Source organism: Lasioglossum baleicum, chromosome 10, assembly GCF_051020765.1.
Source record: "Lasioglossum baleicum chromosome 10, iyLasBale1, whole genome shotgun sequence".
Classification (NCBI taxonomy): domain Eukaryota; kingdom Metazoa; phylum Arthropoda; class Insecta; order Hymenoptera; family Halictidae; genus Lasioglossum; species Lasioglossum baleicum.
In genome coordinates, this window is record NC_134938.1 from 16,358,618 (window position 1) to 16,381,508 (window position 22,891).

The window sequence follows — 22,891 nt, forward strand, 5'->3', positions numbered from 1 at the left end:
AAAAGTCGGAAATAAGAGCCACCCGAATGTATAGACAATATAGACATAGACGGTAACAGGACGTTACAGTTACATGTGCTGAATCTGTAATGCGAATAAGCACATTAGCATAAATCGCTAATTAGATCGTTGACGCGGCGCGGCGCGGTCTAAAAAAGGCACACATGTCTGGCTATAAAACGAGTGATTCATGATCGATACTGTATATTGATTTATGTATACCTTCTATCGATAGACTATTTCTTGTTGATCTAATTCGTTGACCTTCGAGAACGCAACAGAAACATTCCATTCGCTCGTAAATAATGTATGATCGAACTTTTTAAGAAAAGAATCGTTCGCGTTCCAATTACAATTTCCTACGTAATACACATATTAATAATGAACATTTTTATAGAAAACCATAAATTCTTCCACGCGTACATTGTATCTGCATATTTTGTGTTTTAAATATTATATATGTATATCAATTATATATGATTAATCATTTGGATAATGTATTTTCACAAGCTGAAATACAGCACATCACAAAATGAAATAGAAAACCCATGAGGCGGTAGTCTAACTTCGGATTGTAACTAGAAAATAACTAGAATCTTACTAGATTTTGGGTCGAAACATGGGTTTGTTTGCGCGCTTCGGTTGTTTGACCTTATTTGAGCAGATTTTGGGCTGGGTGAGGGCTCATTCTAAAGAGGAAAATTAGGTGCAGTGCGCTCTGGTCATGATTTTAACGAGATTATGTTTATATCTAATAATAATATCAGGGCCCAAAGTAGAGAAAAAATCTAGAAAAAAACCCGCAGATTTCAATGTATTTTTCTGTCTCTAAAAAACTTTTTTGACTTATATGATGACCAGAGCGCACTGTGATGAACCTTCCTCTTTAGAATGAGCCCTCACCCAGCCCAAAATCTGCTCAAATGTCAAACAACCAAATCGCGCAAACCCATGTTTCGACCCAAAATCTAGTAAAATACTAGTTCCTTTCTAGTTACAATCCGAAGTTAAACTACCGCTTTACACATTATATATTTTATAAAAATAACAAATATGTTTCTATCAAAATTGTTGGTCATTTTTCTAATAATACATATATACCAAAAGAAATAAATTTGGTAAATAATTCCTTAGGAAAGCGCATCTTTACGATCTAACGATCGCAAATTAAAAATATTAGAACCCGTGTCATTTTGACGGGTCCCGTAAACCTATTATGTAGCGTTAATGATGAGAGAGAGAGATTTCAAACTAATTCATATATTTATTATAATTAAATTGCGGATATTATGCATAAAATCAATATATGTATAATTAAAAGAATATCTCGATCGCCATGCAGCATAGACATCAATAGAATCATAATATAACAGCCTATCCAACTAACAGACTTTTGATCTCGTTAGCTGTAATAATTTTTGCAATATTTCTCGAAACAGTTAACAACGATAAACGGAGCAAAAGTAGCGCCAAATAAACGCGACATCGAAATCCCACAAGGTATCGCCCATGCTGTCGACAGAGTGATGTTTCCACTTCCGGTGGGTGATTTGGTGCAGACAATGCAAGCCGATCGCGAAAGAAGGTTTACTACTTTCTTGAAAATGCTTTACGTTTCTGGCCTTCAAGATACTTTAGCAGGTAAAGCATAGAACATATTAATACATATATAATTTACTCTTATATGAAGCAAAAACAATTGTGGTTTTCAAACAATGCAAACAGTGCAAACGAATTTTGATAATACTCAACTATGTGTGCTTGAGCCCAAATAAGAAGGTACTTACTAGTACCGAGACGAATTTAAGACTCTACTGCGCATATGACTCTAACGGAACTCGTTTCATTGGCTAATCCCCCTACTCGTACTTCGCCGACCACGCGATCATTGGCTGACGCGCAACAATATGTGCGCAGAACAAGTACCTTCTTATTTGGGCCCAAGTATACAGGGTGTCCCAGCTAACTTGACCGTCTTGAATATCTCTGTTGTTTCAAAAGATACGTCAAATGTCTGAAGGACAAAGTTGAATGGTAAAATGGGGCTCATAAGATACCAACAAAATTTGTTTTTCCGTGTAATCTTTTTATGAGATTTCAAGATCACCTTCATTTTTTTAAACGGAATGAGGTATTTTTTAATACATCAATCGATGCAGCTTGACATTCGTTATAAAAAAGTACTAACCTATGTATGTCGAAAAGTTAGTAGTTCAGGAGATATTTCAATTTAAATAGCTCTAAAATACCATTACTGTCGCACTAAGACGTTAGTGTTTACTTACTTATGTAACTTTTATACTTATGTACTTTTTTATAACGAATGTCCAGCTGCATCGATTGATGTATTAAAAAATACCTGACCTTCGTGACCTTCATATCTCTAAAAAAATTACATAAAAACAAAAATTTTTTTGGTATCGTATGGGCCCCATTTTACCATTCAACTTTGTCCTTCATACATTTGACGTATCTTTAAAAACAACAAAGATACGCAAGGTGGTCATGTTAGCTGGGACACCCTGTATATTAAATTACATTTTTATATCTTGTAATTATACATATATATGATGTAAAGTATTTCGATATATCAACGATAAAACTGTTTTGGGGAGGAGTCCATCCACAATTTGACTTGGTCTTGGTGGTAAAGATAAGCCTGAAGAGAACTGATGTTTCAGGGCCGAAAACATTTACTATTTTTGCACCGACGGACTCCGCTTTCGATGCAGCAACCTCGAAAGAGGGAGGCCCGATCTGGACGGAAGAAGATGGACCGGAAGCGGCTAAGACAATCATTACGAGACATATTTTACCATCCACCTTATACACAGCAGGGATGAGGTACTATTTGCAGAAAGACACTCTTCGCCCTCAATCGCCTATCCATATTCACAAAAATGGAGGTAAGTGCATTTATTCGCAACAATAATAGATGGAAATTAACCTTCAGCACTCGAGTGGTGACTCGATAAAAAATATATGTATAATTAGTGGGGAATGTATTATACAGGATGGACGATTTACCTGAAGACATTGAAATATCTCGAGAACTATGCATCGGATCAAAACAAGTGGGTAATGAAAGTTGTTCGTCGCGAAAGGGGGATATCCAATGATACCAAACTCGCACCTCCACCGCCAACCCCTGGGGTGGGGGTGGGGGAAGATAAAAAACTTAAATGGGAACCCCCATTTTTCATTGCAGATTTGGATTCTCCAGAAAAAATACACGAATTTGCATTTTGGTTCACAGTTGGCGCTGTAATGGACAAAAATCAGATTGAAAAATTCATTGGTTTGTTTATCAATAAATCAAAAACTACTTTCAGTTTTCTCCCACCCTCAGGAGGTGGGGGTGGGGGGGGGGTCAATTATGGTGTTATTGAATAGCATTTTTAAAAATATCAAATACTTCTACTTTTCTTTTTCTGATCTGATGTGTATTTCTCGAGATATCCCCAATTTTCGACGATTTTTTGCCCATTTTGATTTTTGTCCATTATAGCTCCATTTGTGAACCAAAATGCAAAAACTCCTAGGTCAAATTCGTGTATTCTTTCTGGAGAATCCAAATCTGCAATGAAAAATGCGGGTTCTCATTTAAGTTTTTTATCTTCCCCCACCCCCACCTCCAGGGGATGGCGGTGGAGGGGCGAGTTTGGTATCATTGGATGCCCCCCTTCGCGACGAACAACTTTCATAACCACTTGTTTTGATCCGATGCATAGTTCTCGAGATATTTCAATGTCTTCAGATAAATCGTCCACCCTGTATTTATAACTGAAATTTCATATCGTCTGTTACGCACAGCGCGTATACATATAATAGACCTGCAATTAGAACTAACAAAATCCAGCGGTCTATACATGCATATTGTATATATACATACATACAGTGGGTAACGAAAGTATTCGAACGCCCTTTAAGACAGAATAACTTTTTTATAATTGTATCAAACAGCCTAACTTTTTATAATCAATTAGAAGTATTGGTTTATGAAATGATATGCAAGAAAGATTCTCCAAAAAATTATAATTTACAAGGTTACATGCAAAAATAAAAAAGACATCTTTTAAAACTTTTTTATTAGGGCCCTTAAAGAAAATTTAAAATATATGTTTCGTAGATCTATGTATGTTATGCACATGCTGAAAATTTTATAAAAATCAATTAGCATACACACGAGCTAGAAGCGATTAAAAATGGTGAAAATCGTAATTTCTCACGACTTTTGATCAGTTTCTGCTTAAAATCCACAGAATCGTACATCTTTCGATGCGTGTCGTTTTTTCCTGTGTCAACCTTTTTCGATGAAATTTTCAACATGTGCATAACTAACACAGATCTACAAAACATATATTTTAAATTTTCATTAAGGGGCCTAATAAAGAAGTTTTAAAAAATGCCTTTCTTATTTTTGCATGTAACCTTGTAAATTATAATTTTTGGAAAATCTTTTTTGCACATCATTTCATAAACCAATATTTCTAATTGATTATAAAAAATCAGGTCTCTCTCTCTCTCTCTCTCTTTTGGTACAATTATAAAAAACTTATTCTGTTTTAAAGGGCGTTCGAATACTTTCGTTACCCACTGTATATGTATACTTTGACAAAGTTCGAATTATTGTTACGAAACGCGTCGATTAATGATTTACGGCGACTTAATTTCCCGTTGCTATCGATAATTGCTAGCAATTTGAAACGTATCGGTAATAATGGTGTCAAATCTTAGGCGATTTCACGTGGCATAGCATGAAAGGGAGCGTTAATTATCACTGCTTCACGAGCAAATGGGTCATTAGGACGCCGACTTTTCAAGACATGCGTGTTAATTGGTAGTTCTTACGAAAAGGAAACTTTTTATAATGTGTCATATATTTCTCTAATAAAATGATATAATTGTAAAATTTAACGAATCAATAGCGTTTAATATTGACTTGGTCGTTGTTCATCATATGTACTATAATAAAAGAACAGTCTTATTCAAACAAAACGGTTAAATATGTATAAAGATTTCGTTCAAGTTTCACAATAAATATCCTGTAATACTTTTAATTTTATTAGTCTTTGCTTATTATGTTTCTACGTTACGTTCATAATTGTAATATGGTAATATATATTATATAGACATTCGCATGAAAAAAATGTTTGATATGGAAGCGTAGAAATTGAAGTTAAAATGGAAAAATTGATGTTGAAATTGAAGAGTTGAAATTAACGAATTGAAATTGAAAAATTGAAGTTGAAATTGAAAAATTGACGTTGAAAGTGAAAGATTGAAATTGGAGAGTTGAAATTGAAGTTGAAGAGTTGATATTGAAATTGAAGAGTTATGAATTGAACTGTTATGCTTTCGTTCCCTGTTTTTTAACATCCTTCTCTTTCGCGACGACAAAACTGTTATAAATATTGTATTTGTTTCGTGTTGCAGGTCGAGTAAAGGTGAACGAAGCGCATGTTGTAACACATAATATTCCAGCAACAAATGGTGTTTTACACGCGATCGACGGTGTGTTATAAATGTGTGTGGTACCACCTAGACGGCGCGCTTTGAAAAATCGGAAACTATCTCACAATCAGTCGCAAACCAATCCAAGTTTTTTCTCAGCTCTCTCTCTCTCTCTCTCTCTCTTTCCCTCTCTCTCTGTCTCCACGTCAATCTCCAGCTTCGTTTAATTTACCGGTTCGTGCATTTATGCGAAATGTTTGTATCAAATCTCTTACTCGACGAGGAACAGAAATATATATATCTGTACAGTCAAAAGTTAAAGTATAAATGCAAAACACTATATGTACTATAAATGTAAAGTACTATACATATTCAATGTAATAATTATAGTTTTACTTCTGTTTTGCATTTTTTATCGAGATATAAAGATCTCCTTGAGATTTTTTATTGCAGTGAACAAATTTTTGCGATTCAACAAATAATAATTGGACTCTGACAATGAGTAAAAAACTATTACATATATGTATATGGGCACACGAGGTAAAAAAACTAATTAATTACATAAAGGAGAAGTTTCTGCGACAAGTTCAGCAAATAATAAACATGATTTGCCATAGATGTAGCTAAATTAAACGAGGAAAGGATAATGGGACAATTTACGAGGTGTGTTTACGTATAATAGAAGTACATATATACACTATTTATGTACCTACTATAATTGGCCGAAGAAAAAATCATTTTCCAAGAAGAACGTCTTTTTCCACTTTCTCCTATCGAGGATAAATGACTGTTACTGTTACAAAGAATGAACTTTACCGATCACCAACTATACAATTTGTTATAAAATATTTATTAACTGGCGAATATTCTTTCTTCGGTTAAATTGTAACTTGTGCAACGTAGACGTATACATACTCGCTTGTGTACTTCCGACCACGCAAATGCGAAAAATAAATTATTATTGTATAGAGTAATAATGCAATACCATCAGTAGTATTATTGGAATGTGTATTATTTTATAAATAAATGTACAGTATGTTTTTCATAAGTCTTCGTTCCTTTTTTATTACCATTTGTACAGTATTTCAAATAGAGCAAATCGATACACACGCACGTCATAAATTCATTTGAGAAATCGTGTGTGTTAAAGTATAATACAAAAAAAATTGTTACACAACGAAACCGAAACGTTAGAGGCCTTGTATCGGTTATAAGAAGATTTTCGAGTTAAAATAGCGAGTTAAAATAATCTAAAATATTGTACAAAATTGTATACTCTTTAACCAAAGTTGGACATTATTTGAATAATCTTTTCAAACGACGAGCCGTTTGCTGTTTTTAGCACACACCAACCTTCTGACTCCACTCATTGGACAATGTCTGATCTTACCTGCCAAAAATGCTTAAAACGATGCACCATAAATTCAATAAAATAAAATTCCAACAGTGCAGAGTGGATTTTAATTGAAATTAATCTTGACGATTATTTCCCCAAATATTATTTCAAATTTTATATTACACACTATATAAAATGGAATTAATAAACGAAATAATCCAATACTTCTATTGAAGAATGCATTGAATAACACGACGTGCAAAAATACAATCTATTCACTTATTATAAAAGTTTAAAAAATAACTCGGACAATATCCACTCAATAAAAAGAATTAATAAAATGGATATAGATGCATTACAAGCTAAAATAACGAAATGTAACAATTCTGGTACATTGAATACATTGCACTCATCTCAATGATCATCAAGAAATATCATATTATGAATATATTCTTTAAAATTGCAGGTTTATAAGTTATACAATATTTTACTTATCTTTCATTTCTCCGAGACATAATTTTAAATACGGTAGGACCTCGATTAGCCGGATCCCGATTATAAAGAAATATGCGTTTAAATATGATTATATTATGAAGCAAAATAAATTTTCAAAAATAGAAAATTTATTTTGGTATAAAATGTAAATTTTAATTATTTCAGGCCTTAATTTATACGAGCTGTTAATCAAGCAGGTTAATCGAGGTCCTACTCCTACTCTGTATGTAATATTTAAAATTTAAACTAGTTTAAAAAAAATTCGATCATGCTTTCCACTTGACACCACATACGGATTAAATCCTTATACTACATCTAAAAATTTGTTTTATATTTCTTAATTTCTACCTTTATGTGATGAATATTTGTTAATTGCGTTCGCGCATTTGGTGGAAGGATTTTGTGAAGTCTATTGTAATATTGCACTAATTGTGTCATAGCATGTTGTACCAGCGCTGTACCTAGCACAAGACTGGGAAATGATTTCAATACTTCTCGATTAATTTCTTCTAGAGCTCGCTTCCAATTATTTGTAAAAGATTGCACAAGAGCTAACGCTTTTCCTTCTTGTCTTTTTAAATCATCGCCCTGACCCTTTTCTATCAACATCTCTGATTCCTTCACCAATTGTATTATACCACCGAAATATGGGGTTAAAACTTCTTCAACATATTCTGCGGATCGTGCATTTAACTGTTCTCGAAAACTCTCTGCTTCTTTAGTAGTATGGTCACCCGTTCGTCCCTAGAGAAGTGTAAATCGATCTTTCTGTAATTCTACTTCGTACAAAATAAGATTGAATACATCATGAAATAGATACAGAGTGAGATGTCCCATTCTAGGTCAATTCTCGGTTCTGTGTTGTCACATAGATCAGAACAGGCAGGGCCGGCCATCTGGGGGGTGCGGCGGATGCTATGCCCCGCGATTGAGAGGGCCCCAAATGGTTTCTTGCACCCAGGCCCCTTTATACAGTAGAGAAGGCCGGCCCTGAGAACAGGACACTTTTTTCTTGTGGGCTTCGTCGATCGCGCCGAACGTAGAAAAGGACAGCATGTAAACACTGTTTTGTAATTGTATTAGCAGTGGTTCACACCGATATACCCGACCCAGTATCGGAATCGGATATTACGCGGCATGTTTACACTGCTCTCAGCGAACGAGGCAGCCCGAGCTTCTTGGCCCCTCGCGGGGTATATGGTGTACCCCAAACCCCCAATGAAATGGGTAGGCGAAGTGACATAGGTTTCCGGTCTCCTCCGCCGGACTTAGAATGGGACATTACTGTACTCATAGTCATATAAGAAAAATAAATATCTTACCATTAATACACCAAGAACCAAATCGTAATTATTAATGAGGAAGACTAATTGTTCAATTCTATTAGGAAAAATAGTTGCCATCCTTAGTAGAAAACACTGAACAGCTTCCCTTAACTCCGCTAGTAATTGTATTGCACCGTCGCAAGGAAATCCTACAACTATACTGATCATTGCGGCACTGAACTCGGCATACCTTCGCGTAATCTGTAAATAATTGTAGTAGTATACAGGGTGTCCCAAAACCCCTTCAACTCCGGGAAATGGGAGGTTCCTTAGGTCATTTGAAGCAACATTTTCCTTTGCACCAATGTCAGCCGGGGCTTTGTTTAGGAGTTATTAACGAAAAACACGGACCAATCAGAGCGCGACCTAGACGCGCGATGGCACGTTCAGTCCAGCGCGCCGGGAGACGAGCGTGGTGTAACGCCGCGATGCCGTAAAGAACAAGAGTTTCTCGAGATTATGTGAATCCTCCCCGATTTGGATGAGCTTTGGATATGTTGTCAAGACCATGATTCTGAACAACATTTCCCTTTACAGTTTTTGTCGGCCGGCTTCAGTTTACGCGATAAATGTAAAAACTTGTAATTGTAAATCGATCGATTGTACTATCTTTTACCCGATTTGGATGAGCTTTGGATATGTTGTCAAGACCATGATTCTGAACAACATTTCCTTTAGACTTTTTGTCGGTCGCGGAAGAACTTTACTTGTCAATTCATATGGGTGGATCTTTTTACCCGACTTACGGCAACGTTACCCGAACGAGAGAAGAAGCAGAAACTGATTGTATTAAAACCTCACTTATTCAGCCGTAAATCCATTTGCTGCTTCGAAATGTGTGTCACTGGGTCACCCGGTGACGAACTGCACAGATGTCTTCAGGTATACGACAGTACCGAAAACTAAGGGACGTACGGCCAGGTCGACGAACTGCACAGCCGGTGGTAGAAGGCCTAAGGGATGCGCGGTCAAGTCGACGATCCAGAATTTCACTTTCACTTTCGAATCGATAAATAATTCGTATGTTTATTTCACACATATGCTTTGAAATTTTTCCACACTCACAATCACTGTTCACATTTGTCAACACATAGTTATGCACTAATAATAATTGCCATATCCCTTGTCCTGCTGCACAAATCACAACAATCAGGTAATGCAATCACTAGACTGCGGATTTCATGCATTTGTAGCAAACATGAGTAGGTGCATTTTAAGACACTAGAGAGATTTAAATAATTTAAAAACACCAATGTATTATTTTCAACTTCTTAAAATGATCACAGTAAGAATCAAATATCTGTCTGGCTCCTGTCCCTTGTAATAGCGGCAGCCAACTTTCATTTTACATAAAGATCCGCAGTCTAGTGATTAGATTAAATAATCGTTTAATTAGTTTAAGCAATTATTATTAGTGCATAACTATGTGTTGACAAATGTGAACAGTGATTGTGAGTGTGGAAAAATTTCAAAGCATATGTGTGAAATAAACATACGAATTATTTATCGATTCGAAAGTGAAAGTGAAATTCTGGATCGTCGACTTGACCGCGCATCCCTTAGGCCTTCTACCACCGGCTGTGCAGTTCGTCGACCTGGCCGTACGTCCCTTAGTTTTCGGTACTGTCGTATACCTGAAGACATCTGTGCAGTTCGTCACCGGGTGACCCAGTGACACACATTTCGAAGCAGCAAATGGATTTACGGCTGAATAAGTGAGGTTTTAATACAATCAGTTTCTGCTTCTTCTCTCGTTCGGGTAACGTTGCCGTAAGTCGGGTAAAAAGATCCACCCATATGAATTGACAAGTAAAGTTCTTCCGCGACCGACAAAAAGTCTAAAGGAAATGTTGTTCAGAATCATGGTCTTGACAACATATCCAAAGCTCATCCAAATCGGGTAAAAGATAGTACAATCGATCGATTTACAATTACAAGTTTTTACATTTATCGCGTAAACTGAAGCCGGCCGACAAAAACTGTAAAGGGAAATGTTGTTCAGAATCATGGTCTTGACAACATATCCAAAGCTCATCCAAATCGGGGAGGATTCACATAATCTCGAGAAACTCTTGTTCGTTACGGCATCGCGGCGTTACACCACGCTCGTCTCCCGGCGCGCTGGACTGAACGTGCCATCGCGCGTCTAGGTCGCGCTCTGATTGGTCCGTGTTTTTCGTTAATAACTCCTAAACAAAGCCCCGGCTGACATTGGTGCAAAGGAAAATGTTGCTTCAAATGACCTAAGGAACCTCCCATTTCCCGGAGTTGAAGGGGTTTTGGGACACCCTGTATACTCCAACGCGCGACTACTAGCGCAAGCAAGAGGGGGGTTACTAAAAATATGGAATAGATAGTGGAAGGAAGAAGAAAGTCGGGAAAATGTGAGTTACCTCCGGCGGGGATACCTCCGGAAATCTTGAACATATGGTAAGAGAATGTAGGGAACTTGAAAGAGGTAGGTATGCGCATAGAGGAAATATTGAGTGAGAGGAAAAGGTAGAACGGCTGAGGAAAAGAAAATGGCAAGAGAGAAAAAGGAAAGAAGAGAGTAGAGAAGGAAATAGGGAGAAGATAGCCCAAAGCAAAGTGTACGAATGGGTACGAGGATGTACAGATGGATGCGAGAGTTAGTAGCAGAGTTGGGCAAAATGTGTAATTAGATACAAATTTAATTAGATACTTTTGTATCCGAAGCAGAAGGATCCGAAGCTACGGATACATTTGTAACTAGTATCTGTATCTAGATCTTCATCTGGATCTCTTCAAGATCCTTTTGACCAGCTCGATGCTTGAATGAACTAGTTCCGAGGCTGAACACAATAGTAGTACAATAAACACGGCCGGGCAACTCCACGGCCAGCCAGGTATCGCGACATGAAACCGCTAACAAGTGAATGCTGAACTTGTTTATTTTTCGTAATGTCTTCACGAAAGTGACACGAACCAGTTCGTGGCGAAAATATGGAAAATAAACAAGTTTAGCAATTCACTTGTTAGCGGTTTCATGCCGAGATACCTGGCTGGCCGTGGAGTTGCCCGGCCGTGTTTATTGTACTACTATTGTGTTCTGGGCTCAGGCCTCGGGGCCTGACCTCAGCCTCGGAACGTGTTCATTCAAGCCTCGAGCTGCTCAAAAGGATCTTGAAGGATCCGAAAGGATCTTTTTGCCCAACTCTGGTTAGTAGGAATTGTAAACCGAGTCCCTTTTTTATGGCCGGAAGGCTAAAAATAAAGAATTTCTGTTCTATCTACATATTCATTCTCGTATACATATACTCCTATATGTTTTTGAACTTATCGCCATAAACGTACATAATGAGGTCCAGCTTCTTTATTCAGTTTCATCGGGTCACAATCTTTTATGCTCTGAATATTCATTTGAAAGACACATTCGAATCTAAAACATACGCATCAAGTGAAAAATTAAATTACTTCTTATTAAAATGTTGATGACATTATTATCTGTACGAATCATGCGTACCTAGGCCAAATCACCGAAGTCATATTGTCCCAATAATTATCTAAAGCCGGGACTGCTCTTTTATGACAAGTTAATTGATATCGCATTACCAAATGCAAACAAAGAAACAAAGCAATGGTATCGTAACAATCATCCACGAAAGATTGCAAGTTCTTCACCATCAAATTTAGAGTCTTTCCCATTACCTATATTTCATGTACACATTCTTATTACTGTAAGAATTAAATATATACATATAACATTTATCATTTTACCTGGTTAAATATATCCATTGCTTGCGCATCGCGAACTTTAAAAAACTGGGTTAAAAACAGATACTCTCTGCAAGCATTATCTACAAGAGCATACTGTTCGCTTCTAAATAAGGCTTCATAGTGATACTGTGAGAATAAAATATATTATTCGAATCTTCATATCGTCGGAGATAATAAGATAATGTTATCCATCAGACAATTATAGGAATTCACAGCGAGTCCTTATAACTTACGCGGTCGAATAATGCCTTAGAGAACTGAGAAGAAACTTCTTAGAAATTAATCAAAATACATAATATGAAGTATACCTAATACCTAGTATTACTTTATTTTGAAAAATAAAGTTGATGTTTCCGCTTTGCATATAAATCAAATGTATTACAATAATTTTTCGAAAACATTAAGATGTAGAAAACATTAGTTACAAAACTTATTCCCAGAGACAACGCAATTTTTCGTTTCCGATTATAGAAAATGCTAGGAAACTGTGATACCCCAGAGGATAATCAAATAATGATTTTATTATGCTTCATAAATTTCTTGCGTCCGGTAAATAGGACCAAAACTTCGCTAATATTTCTTTTACTTTCTAGCAAAATCGTCCAGAAAAGTTTGACGATACAGAGAAAGGTTGATAATCGATCGTTTATCACAAATAATGTAAAATAAATTACAGAATGCCTTCAAATTAATAAAAAAACTTCCAAGTCGTCACTAAATATCGGGTAACTGGTAACGTTTACCCTATGTTCATAGAAAATTTAATCAAAAATCGAATTTCACAGTTCGGAATCGGTTTTCTGATTCGCTCCTAAGAAACTGCTTATCTATAAATCCGCGCAAGTCGAGGACTTACCGTATAATAATTAGACAGCGGATCTTTATACAAAATAAAAATTTTCCAGCTAAATTGCAACAAACTGGAGTGAAATAGAAATTTATTTTCATTCTTAATACGTTGTTGAATAGGTTGAAAATGATATAACAATAGTTTTCTAAATTCTTCTAATCTTTTTACTGTTTTAAATTACACCTACTCATTTTTGTCATAAATGCATAAAATCCGTTGTCTAATAATAATAACTGGTTTAGTTATTTGTCACTTATAAGTGTTTTAAATATTCACATTTACTTACTCTTGTTTTAGATGCGGTATGAGGCACGATAATTGGTGCTTCTAATTGCGAGGATAAAATATCACCTCTATTACCTATAGAAAACACAGTTCCTCTATGTTTCAATGTAGTTTTATGAAAAATTCCTCTTCCTACTGTGTCTTCGACTCCCATCAGATCGTCTTTAGAAGCTCTTTCCTCAAACTGTACAATTCAATGAACCTTAAATGAATATTAGATATCGTGAATTTCGAAATTCTTCGTATTTCTATATTACCTGTAATTTCATTAACCTCGAGGAATACGATTTGAAATAAGAATAATATATTTTACTCATTGTGCTAACATATTCCCCGCAAATCTCTTCCGCTACATTTCTTTCGTTCGCTAAGATAAATTCGAAGAAAAACTTATATTTCAACATATTGTTCTGGGGCACTTGATAGTTGGTCATTGGTTTCCTGAACTTGTAAATCTGTTCTAACAGATACGTTCTAATCTTCGCCATTGCCTTAACTTTTAATTTTTCTAAAATATCTTTCACATCTAAACATGACTTAGCTTCTTTAAAAGTTTGCTCCTTCACAAAATGTATTTTGTGATTCAGCGTTTGCAATTGAGTTAAAAATTCCTTTTCCGTTACAGGACAATCCATGATTCCGCTGAAAATAACATGAAAGTTTTATACCAGTTGATTTAACAAGAGTGTTGCGAATCGCGCGACATACCTCATATAGAACAGGGGAGAGAAAGGTGACGGGGTTGTCAAGACCATAACAATGATTCGCTATAGAGGCTCCTCTTCACCTCTCCCCCCACTGTTCTGACTCTTCAGGCACAGCTGATTACCCGAAAAGTCAGTTGCTTTTCGAACTCCCGCTTCGCTTGAGCGGTTAACACTTTGCGCTTAAACCTACCGCTTTGCTTGGGCGATTAATCTTTGTTTAAAAATATAGCTTTGCTCGAGCTAAACTACGCTACCTCAAAAGATCAAGGCCCTTGCGCTTCTTGTGCCTTCTCTTTTGTCCTTCTTTTCATCATTCTAATTATCTTTTGTTTTCTCTTATTGTTAGTTCTACTTCTTTTTAGCGTTAAGTGGTGTCGGGTTTCTTTAGTTTAAATAAGTTAGACTCTTAAGTTTCTTTTAAATAAACTAGACATTGACTTTATCGCGCTAAATCTCGAATGCTAGTACCGTTACATTTCACATCCTTCCACGAACCTGCTATTCCTTTACAAAGAGTTTATGGTGGATTTAGAAGATATCTTACGCAAAGTATTAACAATATATTTCTCGCATAGGATCATAGAGAGTTCTGTGTTTTAATCGATTTTGAAAATTTTAGCTCGGTTTAAATAATATGTTCCAAGATAATGCAGATTTTGGGTATATTTCAAACGAACCTTTGAAAGTTAGCAAACGCATACATAAAGCTATGATAGAAGTAAACGAAAAAGGCTATCGAAGCTGGAGCTGCAACAGGTGATTATATTGAATTTTGATAGAATTAAATAAGTTCGATAAGTGTTTAACAGCTGTCAGAACAATTTTTAGTAAATCGACACCATTCGTGTTTATAATTGAACATAAACATATAACATACTCCTCCTTATTGAAAATGTAAAAGACATAGAATCTATAGCCAAAAAAGATGAACTATAATGTCTACGAATAATATCGATAATTATAAATTGTAAAAAATTTTCCATAAAGAGAGAGAGAGAGAGAGAGAGAGAGAGAGAGAGAGAGAGATTCGCTGTCTACCGATCGATTAAAATCTATAAATATCAAAATATGTGTAGAGGAATTGACTCTTACGCAATGAGAGCCTCCGATACTGTCATGTCCTCGATAAATTGACTAAGAGGACCTCTGATTGTTTGTCTATTGGATAACTGCTGGCTCATTGCAACTGATTTACGTTGAAGAGAAAGTATCTCCGAACTTATACTTCCTAAATCCGATTGAAAACTTTTCAACATCAGCTCCATTTTCTGAAAGAAATATACATTGACATTGCTGTCCGAACACGCAAAACACACGTCAAGCTAAAAGCATTTCTCAGTAATCTTCGTTCTGTATTAATAATATAATTCTAACCTCTAAGATATTATCGCATGCAGCAATTTGATTATGAAGGCTTGCTATATTCTCGCTTTCCTTAATGTAATCCTGAATTGATTTATTTTCTACTTCCTTTAGTTCTTTCTCAATTTGCCTGGAATATTGCCGTAAATCCGTGCCAGTCTTTAGAACTTCTTGAACGACATCGTCTCCAAGATCTTGAGGCAATTGTGCCTCATTTTCGTCGAAAACATCAGTTTCGCACGACATTTTGAATGCTCGTTATGTTTGTTGAGATAATCTCATTACTTCAATTTCTATAAATTATACAAAACACTTCTACACTTTTTGCAATAGCACGACAGTACGACACTTATTCAGCAGCCACTTTCAGCTGTCAGACGTCAGATGCAGTCAGATTGACATCACGTCTGATGCAGTCTGATTGGTCTGATGCGTGCAACGGAACGACGCACAACGCACCCTACAGGATGATGAGCTAGTGATGGGCATTATCGACTAAATTCAACTATCGACTAATTACTCCCTGATAACCAGGCCTGCCAAGGGATAATCCTACCTAGAGCTAAGAATTGGCCCGTTCCGAGCTGCGCTATTGTTCGAGTTGCTCAAGGTGGGATTAACTCGATTTTTGCCTGGGATTCTCCGCGCGTATTAGTAGCTATTTTTGCCGTCTAATAGCGGAGGGCAATAGCAGAAGGCAAATTGAAGGCAAATTGAAGGCAAATTGAAGGCAGCCAGCCGGCCGAAGCTGAATTTGTTTAAGAGGGCAGTACCGTCGAGTCGTACTGATGTGATGATGTGATTGGCGAATATAATAACAGATCTGGGCGACGCTGGCTCGAAAAACACATGTTGCTGCAAGTTGCAGCCATTTGCAGCCTGTTGCAGCCTGCAACTCCTTTGTCGGAGTGGATGACGTGGGGACTGGAACTGTCTTACTGAGTGTAATTGAGTGTTACTGAGCAAGAGAAGGTGAGAAGCAAAGAGGATTAGTCAGGATTAGTCCTCTTCAGTCCTCTTTGGTGAGAAGCAGCAACAGCAACATGTATTTTTCGAGCCAGCGTCGCCCAGGTCTGTGCAGGTCTGTATAATAAGACAATCCTCTTTTCAACCATTTTCAACCAAGAAGAAATGCGGTGAGAGCAGCACTGTACTCGAGCGATTCACGGGAGGAGTTACGAAGAAAAGCTGATCATCCAGATCATCCAGTTTATCAGATTTGTCCTGCAAATCATCTTCTGTGTTCGCGCAAGTCAAGGTTTGTAAAAATTGGACTAATAGTTGACTAATAAAGAAAAATAATCAAACTAAATGAAAAAATATAATATTTATTATTTCCTACTTCATTCATTTATTATCCCTTCTGATATTGAGTAGTCTGAATTTAAAATTATTAATATTTAAACATTAAAATAAGTGTATAGTAGTCATACAAAAAATATAAATTTTCTTTTTCGTCGAACGACACTTTTTTTCCATAAACACATTTCAATAAATTTCGAAATGTAATGAATTGAAATTGAACTGTAGAGAAAATGGTATGGCAATGCAATTTTTATAGTTTCCATCTCTTGCAATCTATGCAGACAATTTTTATTTCGCATAAAGATCCGCAGTCTAAGAAAAATAACATAAATATGAGAACAGAGAGTATATGAGAGTGCTCACGCCCGGGTTTTGGCCGTGCCGCTTTTGTCTCCACATCATGTTTAGCCTGGAACAGCTCCTACATCATCTTTAGCATGGAACAGAACCTACATCAACTTTAGCAAGAAACAGAACCCACTTTACTGTTAGCACATCTGACGACATCTGTGTCGCTCGAATATTTCTCTTACGCCCTCTAGGATATATTCTGACTGGAGTGAGGAACAGGAGGCCACCAGAGGCCACCACAGAAGACACTGTATCGTGTTAGCAACGCGCCCGCGCGCTACACTCACCAACGTACCTTTACTAGATCCGTGTGCGCTGCTTGTGCGCTTATGCCAGCCACAATCTATTTTTAGCACTTGCCATGCTGCCATGTTCTATTGCTTTACGGCGGAAGCGAAACTGAAATTCGGCTGTCGAGCCGTCGAGCGTATGAATCGCAATCTGGAGCTAGCATTCGAGTCCCCGTGCAGCGGGGATTTTTTTTTAATTTTTATTTTTCGTTACTTTTTTAATTACATTTTTTAACCTTCCAAAAAATTAAAAATGTAAAAACTATGTTCAAAATATGTATTCATTTTAAATAGAAACGTTTTGTTACTGTCATAATTGCATTAATAAAAATTGGTATATGATCGAGAACAGGTTGATGGTATTTATTTGGACTGATTGGAGAATACGAAAATGCAGGAAGTATTTTTTAGTTTATGAAACAATTTGTAGATTTATTAGTTGTCAAACAAATAATAAAATAAATTGTATAATATATATAAATTGATTTTATACTAGCATACACAAGTTTATTTATTAAAAAATACAGTCATAACTATAATTATAATAGAATTTCATAAAATGTATATTGAGGTTATTGCAAACTCATCTTTTTTCGCAATGATGCTCTAATTTCATTGCTTCTCTCGAATGTCCATTTCCTTCCGAGACAGTGGCGTTTCTAGCAGGTGTAAATAAAAAATGTTGATATAAAATGTATCATAATTAAACTACAATTATTCTAATAACGTGGAATGTAGTACATATTAAGTTTTAGTTACCCGGATTTTCTTCTTCGACGTTAAGCACTCTTTACTGCTTCTCGTAATTTACGTATATGCAACATTAGGGTGGACCTTATTTTTCGACCATGAAATTTTTTTGGTCCCGTAAACCAGAATTGTGACGAATGTTGAGAAAATGGTCTGGAAAAATTTTGGGGCCGTTTGAATAATGGGAAAATGAGTTTTTAATGGAAAATGGGAATTTTTTAAATCTTGACATAAATAGACGTTATGATATATCGTTGAATTTGTCTTTTTTCTCTTTAAGAATCCATATATAGCATAAACAGTTGTTGATAGAAAAAACATCCGTGACCTTGAAAACTTGAAATAATGACTTTGAAAAAATTTTTTTCCTTTGATACTATATCCACCTCCTTATATACTACAACTTTTGTTTGAAGAGTTTTTTCATATATACATAACTGGCAGAGATATTACATATAAATAAATTCATTAATACGCTCCAATCTACAAAAGAACAAGAAAGCGAGCTAATAAAAACGTGGTAAGAATAGTTCTAATATCGGAAAAAGAAGTTATTATGAATAATAAGTAGTCTGACTGAAACATGGACTGAAGGTGGTCAATGATACCGCTGAACGGGGCGTTAAACTAATGGAGGATCATAATAAAATTTTATCTAGAAACAAAGAGGAGGAATAATATATGTATACTATACAAACTGTGATGGAAAGCAGTATCCTGACGCCACAAAGCAGAATTTGTCAAAGGATTTGTAAATATTTTTTAATATAGCGAGAAACACCTGATCAATCCCTACATGATTAATTGCATTTTTAAGAGGCATTGAAGACAGCTTATTAACTGAGAGTTATTAAATTTTTCATTTTCCTCAGAGTCAGTAAGTTCTTTATTTTTCTCGGAGTCATTAAGTTTTCCATTTTTCTTGGAGTTATTAAATTTTTCATTTTCTTCAGTGTCGTCAAGTTTTTTCATAGAGTCATTGAAGTTTCCATTTTTCTTGGAGTCATTCAATTTTTCATTTTCTTCAGAGTCATTAAGTTCTTTATTTTTCTCGGAGTCATTAAGTTTTTCATTTTTCTTGGAGTCATTGAAAAGTCCCTCTTTGTCGTTTACGCGCTGTCGTTAAAAAAGTTCTGGTATGTTGCTAGTCTAAAAATATGATCAATGCTATTTTTCAGTTTCTCTAAAAAATCTGCATTTGTCTAATTTTTGCGTGTTTTTCAGTTTGTGTAATTAACATTTTGAACCAAAAAATCGGGAAAAAATCTCAAATATCAATTTCAATTAAATGCAGTTATATGATTAAATTAATGCAAGTAAATAGGAAAAATTGACCGAAAATTGAATGGCGCAACGGCTGTTTTAATAATTCGAAGGACTACCTCGTCCGGCTAGAACCTTCATTCCAAATTGTAATATCCCAATATTTCAGTATCATTTTAAATATTTCAAGTACTATTTAAAACTATTAATGAGTTTTAACAACAAAATATTTTAAATGAAAAACTAAATTTTGACAAATAAAATACGATTATAGCAAGCTTGCTATAAATGTCGAAAACTCGAGTCTGGCCAGAGACATTATTTTCAGGAAACACTATTCTATGATGACGAACGGAAAAAAGGGAAGTGAAGCTCGAGGGCTTCGGTTGCCGCGGAGTGGAGTGAAACATTGTAACATGATACGGGTCGGGTCGGGTATATCGATGTAAAATAACACAATATTTTTTAAGAATTATTATTTTATATTAAAACGTTTGTAGCTTATTGCAACGTTGACCGATTTTGACGAAATTTTCAGAATATGTTTAATTGACACATATCTATAAAACGTATTTTTTAAATTTTCAATGTAGGCCCATATAAAGATGTTGTAAATTGCAACTTTTAGTAAGTAAGTAAATACGTATTTATTTATTTATTTCAGCCTCGTGGCCCAGAAATTGGACTTGGATTATAATTCTCGAAGCCATTCATCCCTCTATTTATCCATTCATCCGTTCCTCCACCCATCCATCCATATCGCATGCCACATCAAATACCTTATTGTCTATGTTGATCTATCCCAATCCCAATGTCTCCCCGCTAATCCCGCCTCTCTCTTGATTATCTCTTGTGATTAATTCTTTCCTTTTTTCTCTATACTCCTAACCCATTCTACAATTTCTCCCACTCTTTTCTCCTGTACTATCTTTTCTATACTTATGTTAATTTTTTCTACCCCTTCACAGTCTTCTGCCAGGTGTTTTAGTTTCCCCAAGTGTCTCTCATTTTTTCTACAATTCCGATCAGTTGCTATTTTTGAAAAAATTATTTTCACATCCTGTACTAAACTAATTGTTCTAGCTTCCCAAAAAGTTCAAATCGTATAGTACAATATTAAAGAAGTTATCATTTTTAGAGCGTCCGAAAATTTTTGCGAGTCACAGTATGTACATGTATCGCACAGAACACAATTCTTCTTTCTATTAAATCGCATTTCTTAGGTCAAACAATTGCATTTTGTAATGTATAATAACATGTAATAATAATGTAAAATGTAATAACGTTAAAAATTACTTAATATACACCCGCGGTAAAATCAGTAAGTATAACTTTCGTCCTCACAGCAGAAACGTCGAAAAAATTTTGACAATGATGTCCCACAATTAAAAAAATCTGAAAAAACTTGACGACACTGCCTGCTGTAGTACTTTATCAAGGAACCAAACAGTAGAATAGCATGTTTTCATATTTTCTAGAAATCTGCATTTTTCCGATTTTTGGGGGTTTTTCATTGTTTACGACTACAGTTTGCAACCAAAAAATCTGAAAAAATTCTATAAAATGCGTCTTAGGATCCAAAATATGTAACATTTTTTTTAGAATTTTAGAACGTATTTGAGACCGGAAAATTGCGCTAGACTGTGCAACAGGCCTAACGGTTCTGGAGAACCGATTACACTGTCCAACACCAAATTTGTTTTCAATATACTGTTGGGTCCTTCTTATAGAGTTTTTCGCGCTGATTCCGAATCTGTCCTTAATTTTTCTCCTATACGCACAGTTTTTGAAAAACATGGCTTTGAAAAAAAACATATTTTTCAACTTTAAACAAATATTGTGGTTATTATAAAAGATATTGAATTGTTCTTTACAGCAAAAGATTCTGTAGACTTTCCCGAATACAGTGATATCCATATTAATACATTATGATTGTTTAAACATGTTTAAACAATGATTAAAGACGGAGAGACACTACTTTTGCACCAATTTTTGAGGATATTTTTCAATTTATCTCAAAAAATTAGGGTCCAGCGGAAAATCGAACTATACCACGCGATAGAGCAGACTTTTATCTTGAGAAACCACCCTTTCAAGTTTGTAACGTCGACGTTTTTTTCGAACCAGAAAACAAAATAACTAATATAGAATATTAGAATGTAATGGAGAAGCGTTTGAGCATCTTCTTCAATAAAGACATTTTTTGAAAATATCTCGAGATCTAATAATTTTTTGCCATGTGTACCCCAATCATTTTTTACGTAGAATGAACAGAAGAATCGATCTGTGTAAAAAACAATATGCATTTCTATATAAAGAAATGATGCAATTGTTAATTGCACATGCACTGCTGCATCCAAAAAAAGTTAAAGACCTACAGATGTAGTTTTCCTCGAACCATTTATCTTTCTCCTTTTGCATTTTTTTGTAAATGCAATAATAACCGAGTTATGACTTGTAACAATTGCGTGAATCACCCGGGCCTGTACACTTAAAATTTAAAAAATACGTTTTATAGATTTGTGTCAATTAAACATATTCTGAAAATTTCAGGGTAACCCTAAATAAAGTTATTCTTCTAAATTTTCGTAGAAAAAATTGGTTTTCAATTTGGTTTAATTAATAATAACTGTGCCTAAAAATATGAAAAAAATTGGAGACAGTATTGATGACAGTAAGTATTTCATCATTAAATTAATTTCCAAGATGGTGGCTTTTAAACTTCGATATAAAATCTGTGTTTCTTCGAAATCTTCCGGCTTTTCTATTTTTTAAAACTAGAGTTTGCAACAAAGGCTCGGGAAAAATTAAAATACTTCTATGAATATAATTTATATTATTAGAGATTTGTATATTAGTTACATATTTGATATAAAACAATATAAACTGTATGTCCTAATCCTGGCCAATGATGATGTACGATCTGATCCAGTCTAAAGATGATGTAGGATCTGATCCAGGCTAAAGATGATGTAGGATCTGTTCTAGGCTAAAGATGATGTAGGATCTGTTCTAGGCTAAAGATGATGTAGGATCTTGTCCATGCTAAAGATGATGTAGGATCTGATCCAGGCTAAAGATGATGTAGGATCTGATCCAGGCTAAAGATGATGTAGGATCTGTTCTAGGCTAAAGATGATGTAGGATCTGATCCAGGCTAAAGATGATGTAGGATCTGTTCTAGGCTAAAGATGATGTAGGATCTTGTCCATGCTAAAGATGATGTAGGATCTTGTCCATGCTAAAGATGATGTAGGAGCTGATCCAGGCTAAGTACTAGACTAGGGGGCAGCACTATATGGGCACGGCCAAAACCCGGGCGTGAGCACTCTCATATACTCTCTGCTATCGATTTAGTCGATAGTTTTTAGTCGATGGTG

At 35.4% G+C, this 22,891-nt stretch overlaps 2 protein-coding genes across 4 annotated transcripts in view; one reads left to right on the top strand and one right to left on the bottom strand.

Annotated features, from left to right (window-relative positions):
- Window positions 1-6,514, top strand: part of LOC143212967 (uncharacterized) — a 28,552-nt gene extending 22,038 nt beyond the window's left edge. For both annotated transcript variants that reach the window (XM_076432330.1, XM_076432331.1), the window contains exons 6-8: window positions 1,440-1,641; window positions 2,682-2,906; window positions 5,437-6,514. In XM_076432330.1, the coding sequence (XP_076288445.1) occupies window positions 1,440-1,641; window positions 2,682-2,906; window positions 5,437-5,525 (516 nt within the window). In that variant the 3' untranslated portion in view covers window positions 5,526-6,514. The remainder of the gene's footprint in view (window positions 1-1,439; window positions 1,642-2,681; window positions 2,907-5,436) is intronic.
- On the bottom strand, window positions 6,504-16,327 carry Vps52 (vacuolar protein sorting 52). 2 transcript variants are annotated; one of them, XM_076432346.1, is made up of 9 exons: window positions 15,565-16,327; window positions 15,283-15,458; window positions 13,741-14,125; window positions 13,485-13,667; window positions 12,349-12,474; window positions 12,095-12,279; window positions 11,926-12,010; window positions 8,608-8,811; window positions 6,504-8,029 (listed from the first exon to the last, which is right to left on the bottom strand). In XM_076432346.1, the coding sequence occupies exons 1-9, from the start codon at window positions 15,796-15,798 to the stop codon at window positions 7,601-7,603; spliced, it is 2,007 nt and encodes a 668-aa protein (XP_076288461.1). In that variant the 5' UTR covers window positions 15,799-16,327; the 3' UTR covers window positions 6,504-7,600. The 2 variants fall into 2 exon arrangements, with proteins under 2 accessions (XP_076288461.1, XP_076288462.1); XM_076432347.1 differs by lacking the exons at window positions 15,283-15,458; window positions 15,565-16,327 and adding an exon at window positions 14,192-15,213.
- Window positions 16,328-22,891: the final 6,564 nt, after the last annotated feature.

Coding starts and splice junctions, on each gene's coding strand:
- Vps52 (XM_076432346.1), bottom strand. CDS start 15,798: ATGTCGTGCGAAACTGATGTTTTCGACGAAAATGAGGCACAATTGCCT. Junction 13,668..13,740: donor CGAGGTTAATGAAATTACAG/GTAATATAGAAA, acceptor TGAATTGTACAG/TTTGAGGAAAGAGCTTCTAA. Junction 8,030..8,607: donor TGGTTCTTGGTGTATTAATG/GTAAGATATTTA, acceptor ACACTTCTCTAG/GGACGAACGGGTGACCATAC.